The sequence below is a fragment of the Acomys russatus genome, chromosome 5, assembly GCF_903995435.1.
Source record: "Acomys russatus chromosome 5, mAcoRus1.1, whole genome shotgun sequence".
Taxonomy (NCBI): domain Eukaryota; kingdom Metazoa; phylum Chordata; class Mammalia; order Rodentia; family Muridae; genus Acomys; species Acomys russatus.
Genome location: NC_067141.1, coordinates 32,853,301 through 32,864,084, shown reverse-complemented (window position 1 = coordinate 32,864,084; position 10,784 = coordinate 32,853,301). Strand labels below are relative to the sequence as shown.

Below are 10,784 nucleotides of genomic sequence, written 5' to 3'. Positions count from 1 at the left end.
AATCTCTGTCTTTTCTTTATCCTTGCACGTCTTGTCGGCAGGTAAATTTTGGGTTAAAGTTTTTGTGGGCAGGTTGGTGTTCCCCTCCCTCTACTAGGAGTCCTGTTTGGTTAGAGGGTGGCCTCTCAGAAAATTGGATATAGCTCTACTTCAAGACCAGCTATACCACTCCTGGGCATATACCCAAAAGATTCTCCACCATACAAGGATATTTGCTCAACTATGTTCATAGAATCTTTACTTGTAATAGCCAGAAACTGGAAACAACCCAGATGTCCCTCATCTGAAGAATAAATAAACAGTGGCACATTTACACAATGGAATACTACTCAGCTATTAAAAACAAGGAAATCATGGAATTTGCAGGAAAATGGATGGAACTAGTGAAGATCATCCTGAGTGAGGTAACCCAGACCCAGAAATACACACATGGTATGTATTCACTTTTAAGCAGATAATAGCCATATAGTACAGGATAACCATATTACAATTCACAGACCTAAAGAAGTAACGAAGAGGGCTCAAGGGAGGATGCACGAATCTCACTGAGAAGTGGAAACACAATAAACAAAGGAAGTGCTTGAAGAGAAGGAACAGGATAGGAAAGAGAGTGCTGAAGGAAATGAGGGTGGGGTCTGATGGGTGGAGAGCAGGGTGGGGTGGGGGGGGGTGGGGTAGGCAAGAGGATAGAGGGCTTGCAGAGAGCAGAGAAACCAGGGCCTGGGGCATCTCTGAGACAGGCTGGAGACTTACAACAGGGTAAGCTTCTGGGAGAATATGTGGGTGACTCTAGCTGAGAACCCTATTAGCCAGGCACAAAGAGACTGAAGAGCTTGCCCATTTTGACAGCAAGCAGCCAGCACCTAGCAGAAAGATTGTTTAACTCTTAAAGCCTCAATTTCATCACCTGTAACATGGAAACAATGGTGAGTAAAAGTTTAAGTGCCTCACTAAGCAAAAAATTTGGTTCAATAGCTTCCAGCTTATTAATATCTCTTACAGATAAAATTTTTACTAAATATTTTAGGAAAAGAATTCAGAGAACAAAATTGCCCAACTATTTTTATTATATTATATTAAAAATTTAAGCATTTAGTTATTTAATACTCAATTAATGTGTGTCCATGAGATTGTGTGTATGTGTGTGTGTGTGTGTGTGTGTGTGTGTGTGTGTGTGTGTGTTTGTCCATGACAGTTAGAGAGCACATGTGGACTCTGGGGAATTGAACTCAGATCATCAGGCTTGGAAGCTAATGCTTTTACCTCCTGAGCTATCCTACTGGACATTTTTTCCTCATTAGTTAATTTATTTATTCATTTTACATCCTTCCTCTGCTCCTGGTCAGACAAGATAGTCCAGCTAGGGGAAAGTGATCCAAAAGCAGGTGGCTGTGTCCATGTCAGAGACAGCCCTGTTCCATTTGCTAGGGGGGCCGCATGAAGACCAAGCTGCCCATCAGCTACATATGTGTAGGGGTCTTAGGTCCAGTCCATGTATCCTTTTTGGTTGGTGGTTTAGTCTCTGTGAACCACCATGGGCCTTGTTGACTCTTGGTCTTATTCTTTTGTTTTTGTATTTTCAGACAGGGTTTCTCTGTGTAGCCTTGGCTGTCCTGGACTCACTTTGTAGACCAGGCTGGCCTTGAACTCACAGAGATCTACCTGCCTCTGCCTCCCAAGTGCTGGGATTAAAGGCGTGCGCCACCATGCCTTGTTCTTTTGGTCTTCTTGTGGCGTTCTTGTCCCCTCCAAGTCCCTCTATCCTTCCCCCAACTCTTCTCCAAGATTCCCCAAGCTCCACCTAAAGTGTGGCTGTGGGTCTCAGCATCTGTTTCAATCCACAACTTGGTGAAGCCTCCCAGAGGACAATTGTGCTAGCCTCCTATCTGCAAGCATAGCAGAGTATGCTTAATAGTTTTGGACAATTAAAAAAAAAAAAAAAACAGAGTCTCAGTATAGCCCTGGCTAGCCTTGAGTTCCATACATAATTGAGGATGGCCTTGAACGTTTGAACCTCCTGCCCCTACTTATCCCAAGGGTGTGCCATCACATCTGGGGACTGACCAAGGGCTCTGCACACGATCGCCAGGCATTCTTCCTACTCTCAGCTGCAGCAACAGCCTCAACTACCTGGGCTTTATTTATTTATTTTTAACAAGACCAAGCGAGTGAAATAATACGCTATGCAGGAACATCACATTTTCCGCCCTCACATCTACACGGACCTCCACATAAGTGAACTTCAGGGAGGAAAAGAAAGAAGGTAGAAATAGGCCTAGATGTGAGTCTGACTCCCCGGTCATCAGTCTTCACCCTGAAGTACCAGCCTCCTGGCTATCATCTCACTTCTGACTGTGTTCTTTGTGCCACGGTCAAGTATGGCGTTCTAACACAAAGCTAGATATTGCTCTACTTGAAATATTCAGTGGCTTCTGTGAAAGTCACGCTGAAATACTGGTAGACTGGAGTACTGAACATTCCCACAGTTGCTGCGACCTTCCTCTCTTTCATCTCTCATGACTGCTTGCATTTCTCCACCAGGCTTTCCACTTCCTGGGACTCATTAAAGCACCAACCAATGCCTGCCTTAAACCACTGCACAAGTTGCCTTCTTTCTCAGGATTCTTTTTCTTGGATCGTGTGTGTGTGTGTGTGTGTGTGTGTGTGTGTGTCTGCTCAAAGGTCATATTCCTAGACAGAACTATCTCAACTCTAGTTACTTTTGCCCATTTCCGCCATCATCCCTCTTCATTTTACTGCCTTGCTTTATTTTTCATGGAGCACACGTTACCTATAATTATATTGTTTACTTATTTTTCTCTTCTCGTCTGTTCTATCTTACTAGGATATAACCTTCATCAAGTCATGTTTTCCATTTCCTAACTTCTGTATCTCTAGTCCCAAGAACAGTACAAGAAACATAAAGGTGGTAGGTGCTCAGGAGATAGCTACTAAAGAGATGAAGTCATTGGGGATTCCTGAGAAGAGAATGTGGGTTGCATTGGTCTCCACCACGTCCCGGAGGAACATCTCGGGAGCCTCCAGGACTCTGTTTCTCTGGTCCCTGAGATGAGATATGTCCAAGGCTCTTGGGAGAAGAAATGCTTGAAAAGCCACCTGGCAACTTAATGTTCTTGTGATTTTTCATCAGCTCAAGGTAAGCTTTATCTTTTGTTAGAAAAGAGTTTTTGTGATAACAGATTCTGTCTCTCCCACTTCTTTTCTCTCTCTTTCTCACTTTGGCAGTAAAAATTACAATAAGGGTTCTTTTTTCTCTTATCGAAGATTAAAACTATGTATGGTTTCATACTGGGTGCACTTACAAAAAAAATATTTCACCTGGGTGGTGGTAGCACACTCCTTTAATCCCAGGATTTAAGAGGCAGACGCAGGCAGATCTCAGGAAGTTTGAGGTTAACCTGGTCTTCAAAGAAAGTTCCAGGACAGTCAAAGAGAAACCAGTATCAAAAAACAAAAAGAAAGCCCCCCCCAAAAGAAACAAAGAAAGGAAGAAAGAAGAGGAAAGTGTTCTTGCTTTCAAACCAGGTGACATGTTTTTCTCCTGTAGGTAAAACGTGATAAATCATTATTTTTATACAAGTCCACGTATGTAAAGCTGAAACCCATAAAGGTGACAGATGTGGGGACATGGCTGTGGCAAGTCAACATGAGGAGTGGGTAAGTGTGCACAACCTGCAGCCTCTTAGCTAGAGTCAGGCTGCAGGTTTTGTGTTTTTCTGTAAAGTGAGGGAAGCAGCACCTTCCTTGTCAGTTTACTATGGAGAATAAATGGCTTAACTGATAGGAAGGTACTTAGAATACTGCCAGGCATCCAACAAACACCAGTCACAATTATTCTCAGTACTTAACACATCACCAGACACTCAGTTTATGTTAGCCACTATTCTTCACCTTTTCATATTAGCTTTTGGTGAGCTACTAAAAGAAAGCTGCACTTTATCATATGTAAACTGTGTGTGTGTGTGTGTGTGTGTGTGTGTGTGTGTGTGTGCGTGTAAAGACAACGAAAATCTGTCCTCAAAGAAGCTAGAAGTTCATATGTAGTATATAGCCAGGGAGACTGACATGTACACAAATGACTCAAGAAGGAGTGAGGTGTGGGCTGGAGAGATGGCTCAGGGGTTAAGAGCACTGGCTGCTTTTCCAAAGGTCCTGAGTTCAATTCCCAGCAACCACATGGTGGTTCACAGCTATCTATAATGAGATCTGGTGCCCTCTTCTGGCATGCATGTGTCCATGTAGACAGAACATTGTTTACATAAATAAATAAATCTTAAAAAAAAAAAGAGAGGAGCCAGGTGTGGTGGCGCACATCTTTATATCCAGCAGTCAGGAGGCAGAGGCAGGTGGATCACTGTGAGTTTAAAGCCTGCCTGGTCTACAAAGCAAGTCCAAGGCAGCTAAGGCCACACAGAGAAAGAGGGGATGAGGTGGACTGAAGGGGTGTGTTGACCAAGCACACAGTGTGCAACAGCTGTCCGTATCTTTTAAAAAATTACACTGTATTCATAATTAATTATGCTACTTATTAAAGAGAATAAAAACTATAAAATGGGAAAAATACAGCTGTAACTTAAAATCTGGATTCTATTGACACCGTGGAAATCGGTCTCTTGTGTTGCTTATTTGCTTTATGAAACACATATTTTGATGTTAATGCACCCTCTTTATAAATATAATTTCAAATAATTATATTACATGGGTTTAATCTGGTGTTCTATGTTAACTTGTTTTCATTATTCTCTATTAAAATGAAGTTGTCATTGTTTCAGATTCATTTAGAATAAATTTGATTTAAAATGTTAAATTTTGGTTTGGGATATCTTTAACCCACACCCAGTAAAAGGTGGTATAATGAACACTTATTTGAGCATTGCCTATCTTGGAAATTGTCAATATTTTGACAAAATAGAACATTTCAAGGTATTTTAAAATTGTTTTTCTAGAAATAATGAAAGCAAAGTTTATTTGAAAATTGTCACAATGAAACATTTCTTTATGAGCTGATAAATTAAAGAATAAAACTAAAATTTTTCTAAAGCTTTGAGCCCTCTACTTCTCTAGCAACTGGCTTGTAAATATTAATTTCTCCGCAGAGTTCCCAGCATGGAAAGTCACTAGTTATTTATTAATATTGCTATATTTCTTTGAGAATTTCATGCACATATACAATTTGTCTTGATCATACACACCCCACTTCCTCCTCACATTTCCCCCAGGACTCCCCCAACATGTGTTCTTTGCCCCGCTCACTGTTATGTCCCCTTTTGTTTTTAATAACCCAGGGAATTCATCTAGCGTTGGCCACATGAGCATAAGCAACCTGCTGTTCTGGTGGCCGCACTCCCAAAGGAAATGACCCCTCCTCCAGCAGCCCGATCATCATAAACCAAAGCAAAGCAAAGCAAAGCCAAACGCCGCACTGATGCTTGCCTTCGCTGGTCAGCAAACCAACACAAACCAACGGCGGGGTTTGTTCTTCGGCCTCACTCTTCTCTTTTAGCAGAACAGTGCTCTTTGCCTGGCTTTTCTGAGTATCCGCTGCAAACATCAAGGGGAAGACCATTCTGGTGCCAATTTGGCCAGCTTCATCCAACGGGAGAGGTTAACCACAACCACAGGGAAATGTTTGCATGCATCTGTGAGCCCATATTGCAGCTAACTCAAGATCCGAAACATTGAAGTGTCAGTGGAGGCATACCTGGTGACTGAAGATTTTTTAAAGGCTATTTCCTGAAGTCACTCCTCGGCAAAGAACTCCATTTTCACTTATAAAAATATTTCATGCATCAGGATTTAATAATTGGATGTGATAATGCAAGAATATGAAGATATCTTTTAAGACTTTCCGAATTGATCAGCACAGGTTAGAGAGCATTTAAAAGAGACTGCACTGGACCTATAATGTCAAGGTGAGTGACAGGGTGAGCCCTGTAAGGCAGACACTACCAGAGCGTGGATAAAGGGCAATATAAAAGAAGATGAACCAACCGTAAGGTTGGTACAATGCAACTATGAAATTGGATTGTTAAAGGGTTAAGAAAAAAAAAAAGACCAGAATTACAAGTTTTATTTATTTTTTAAAATTTTTTTATTAATTTATTCTTGTTACATCTTAATGGTTATCCCATCCCTTGTATCTTACCATTCTTCCCTCCCTTCCATTTTCCCCTTATTCCCCTCCCCTATGACTGTTCCTGAGGGGGATTATGTCCCCCTGTATATGCTCATAGGGTATCAGGTCTTTTCTTGGTAGCCTGCTATCCTTCCTCTGAGTGCCACCAGGTCTCCCCCTCCAGGGGACATGGTCAAATATGAGGCACCAGAGTTCGTGTGAAAGTCATACCCCACTCTCCACTCAACTGTGGAGAATGTTCTGCCCATTGGCTAGATCTGGGTAGGGGTTTAAAGTTTACCTCCTGTATTGTCCTTGGCTGGTGCCTTAGTTTGAGCGGGACCCCTGGGCCCAAATCTGCTTATCATATTGTTCTACTTGTAGATTTCTAGGACAAGAATTACAAGTTTTAAAGGCTTACCCAGGTAACAATGTGGCCTATTTAATTTCTCTGGGCTTTGAATACCCACATGTGCGGAATGGGTAAAGGGCAGACATTGTGTTGCTTGCCTTCTGAGCGTGGCGTGAGACTCACAGGCATCCTTAGAGATCTGTACTTGCAAACTCTTCTGGTGACTGTGTAGTCACAGAAACAAAGAGGCATGAGGCTGGTGGGAAAGCGCAGCTCCAAAAGGAGTGGGATGACGATCAGCATGCAAATTGCAAGGGAACCTGTATGAGGAGCCTCATGAATTCCTGGCGTTGGTCTCTGCGCTTGTGGGCATGGGGTCTCATTTAATTTTCACCAGTACTCTTAGGTGGGTGTTGTACATTTCTGAGCTTCACGGTGAAAATGCTGGAGTCCAAATTTCTCAAAGTCACAGGGCTAGTGGGGGTTGAAAGCCAAAGGAAGCCCTTTGAACAAGGACCTGGAGACGGCAGACTGCGTCAGTGACACGGGACAATAACTTTGCCCTTGACTTCTTTCCCGTACTAGGTCTAATGGAGGAGGAAAATCAGACAGGGGTGGTATATTTTCACTTTCACCCCTTTTCAACCAACTCCACGGTGGCTTCCCTGGTGTTCATGGGCTTCTTGCTGCTGTATCTAGGAAGCCTCATTGGAAACCTCACCATTGGTCTCACAGTCTGGCAGGATCACTCCCTCCACACCCCAATGTACTTCTTCCTCTTTGTGTTGGCCACATTAGAGCTTGGCTATTCCACCAACATTGCTCCACTGACTCTGGCTAGCATCCTCTCCATGGGGAAGATGCTTATCTCTCTGCCCAGCTGTGGCGCCCAGATGTTCTTCTTCATCCTTCTTGGAGGATCTGATTGTGTCCTGCTCGCCATCATGGCTTATGATAGGTACGTGGCCATCTGTCATCCGCTGCATTACAGCCTCCTTATGAGCTGGCAGCTATGTGGGCAGATGACATTAGGTTCTCTGGGACTGGGATTCCTCTTGTCCCTACCTTTGACCATTCTGATCTGCCACCTTCCATTCTGTGGCCACAATGAGATCTACCACTTCTTCTGTGACATGCCTGCAGTCATGCGCCTGGCCTGTACGGACACTCGGGTACACCAGGCAGCTCTCTTTGCCATCAGCGTGGCTGCAGTGGCCATTCCCTTCCTTTTTATCTGTCTCTCCTATGGTTGCATTGTGGCTACCATCCTGAGGATGAAGTCAGCTGAGGGGAAGCGCCGGGCCTTCTCTACCTGCTCCTCACACCTCCTCGTGGTTGCCCTGCAGTATGGGTGCTGCACCCTCATCTACCTTCGCCCAAGCTCCAGCTACTCCCCGGAAGAAGGCCGTGCAGTATCTATTGTCTATACTTTTTTCTCCCCTTTACTGAATCCTTTAATCTACAGCATAAGGAACCAAGAGGTGACTGATGCAATAAAAAGACTTTTGGCAAGAATGTTCTGGCTCAGGAAGTCGGAAACATTCCTTCCTAGGGAGATTACTCACTAAATAAGGAGGAACACAGTCTGAGGGAAAGGCAGCTCAGAGTTAACAAGCGCTGAGGACGGAGCAGCAGTTGAGCTCACGACTACCTTGGTTTGGGAGTGCTCATCATCATCCCCTGCTTCTGTCAGGTTTTCAATAGCTAAGTGTTACATTGACTCACGATGCCTTAAGAAGCCTTGTTTTCTGCCACAGGGCTTAGAATAAGGGCTGGCAGAGGAAAGTCAGAGAAGAAGAGAGGAAACAAATGAAGTAGAGTAGTGACGGCAGGTGATAGATGGCTTTCATTCTGTCACATTTTAAAGGCTTGTAGACACCAATGCATCTACGTACAAAATGCTCTGCTGACCCTTCTTTTTGGCATTAAAAGTCTCCTGAAATCTCACTTCCTTAGTACAATCTTGCCATTTTATCTGATAGTGATCATTTATAAAATCTAAACTTTATTTCTTTTTTAAAAATTGAGTTTAATATGTCATGGTATTAAACCTGCAATAAAGCCCATAGGGTTTCTTTGAGACAAAAAAAATGAATAATTCTTTGGGTTTTTTTTGTTGTTGTTGTTTTTGTTTTTTTTACATTGCAAAGGGCATAGTAAGGGTGCAGCCTTCGGGTCCAGCCAACAAAATTGAGTCCTAATCTTTCCTTTGTTTATTTATTTTACTATTTTGCCTTTGTTCCTTTGCCTTTAGTCCCATCACCTGTATGAGTGTTTTCTATGCATGAATATAAGTACAGCATGTGCAAGCTTGGTGCTCAAGGAGGTCAGAAGAGGGTGTCAGATCTTCTGGAACTGGTATTACAGGTGGTTGTGAGTGTCTGCGTGGTTGCTGGGAGTGGGAACTGGGTCATCTTCAAGAGCAACAAGTACTGGAGTCTTCTCCCCAATCCCTAATCGTTTCTTTATATTAAAAGTAGATAGTAATAATATCTATCATCTATCTATGTATCTCTCTATCTATGTGTCTATCTCCTATCTATCTATCTATCTATCTATCTATCTATCTATCTATCTATCTAATCTTTGGAGCCAAAGTTACCTTTGCTCTTAGTCCCATCACTTGGGAAGCTGAGGCAAGAAAATAACAAGCTCAGGAGACTGATAGAGAGGGATAGAAAAAGGATTTGGAATATAGAATGATCCTTTCAGTTTTTTGTTTTTTGTTTTTTAAAGAGAAAAAGGTGGGGTGTGAGATTGATCAATTGGGCAAAAGCACTTGCCATGAAACTATGGGAATCTGGATTTGAGTTTTGAGTACCCTCCTCCCTGCACACACACATAAGCCAGGGATGGTTGTGTGTGCCTGCACTTCCATGCTTGTGGGAGTCGTGGGGGCGGCGGGGGGCGGGGAGTAGACAGATGAATCATTAGAGCTTTCTGGCTGCCAGCCCAGCTGCAGGTTCAGAGAAAGGCTCAAACTCAAGGGAATATGGTGGAAAGTTGTGAGATAGGACAACTAATGTCATCTTCTGGCCTCAGTCTGAATGTATGGGTGTGTATACATATACCACAATGCACAAAAAAGTAAAGAAACCACTCTCTTCTCTTTATTTAACTTTTACTTTTAATTCATGTGTATGTGTTTATGATACATGAGTGCATGAGCTTTCAGAGGCCAGAAGATGGTGCTGGAGCTCCTGGAGCTTGTACTTTCAGGCAGTTATGAGTTCCCCACATGGGTGCTGGGATCTGACCTCGGGTCCTCTTTAAGAGCAGCAAGTGTCCTTAATTTCTGAGCCATCTTTCCATGCCCCTACCCCATTCTTTTCTGGATGTTGTAAATACCTTGAAATAGATGATAACAGACCGTCTATCTCTTACCTGATGCTGTAACACTTAAGTCAGGAGGAGAACAGAGGAGAACAATATGAAAACCCAATGGCAAGAATTCCTGGGTCTATGGCCAGATGAAAACACCAATAAGTGCTGGCCTGTACCATTATTTTCATTAACTCTAATAAAGAGGCGTTCCAACGAATAGTTTATCGCTAGCCATGTTATTTGTTGAAATTAATGAATTCTATTTTAGGGTACTATATTCTCAATGGCTTTTCAAATAATATTTGAAGCAGCTTAAAATATTTCTACACAAATTAAGATGAAAAAGTCAAAAGTTTGGGTTAAAGAAGAGAATTAAAGCAGGATTTTAGAGAACTCAGTAGCAAACTTGCTATTTAGAAATGTGCTCACTTGCCTACATGTCTCCGGGTTTCCTCAAAGCTAATGAAAATAATAGAGTACAATTAAATTTAAGAATACCAGCATTCACCTAACAGCAAACAATTATATGAACACACCAAGTACTTTTCTTGGGTAACACTTAGATTTAAAGGATAATTTTCCACAGTTTTCAAAGGAGAATACTACATATGTAATAAGACCCCAACATTTATAACATTAGCTAGTATTCATTGACCATTTAGCTATATACTTGGCAATATCTTAGCTCCCCAGTAAGTGCTAACTCATTTGATCTTCACAGACTCACCCCCATGTTACACATAAAGAACCATGGTATGGAGAGGTTAAATAATTCTTTCAACAAGGTCATATCTAGTAAGCAGCAGCACCATCTTATGGCAGAGCCAATGGCTTTAAGACAAAATGAATTCTCCAGGGTTAATTTTTAGCTCAGGCTGATGGTCACTAGGGACAGTCCAGTGATAATCTAAGCTGTTAAATGTGAATGTAACAATATAATATATATATATATATACATATGTATATTCTGCA

At 42.3% G+C, this 10,784-nt stretch overlaps 1 protein-coding gene across 1 annotated transcript; it reads left to right on the top strand.

The window, feature by feature from the left end:
* The first annotated feature begins 7,078 nt into the window (after positions 1-7,078).
* LOC127190029 (olfactory receptor 10V1-like) lies at positions 7,079-8,056 on the top strand. Its single transcript, XM_051147078.1, has one exon. It carries the CDS (start codon positions 7,079-7,081, stop codon positions 8,054-8,056), a length of 978 nt encoding a protein of 325 aa, XP_051003035.1.
* The last annotated feature ends 2,728 nt before the right edge of the window (positions 8,057-10,784 follow it).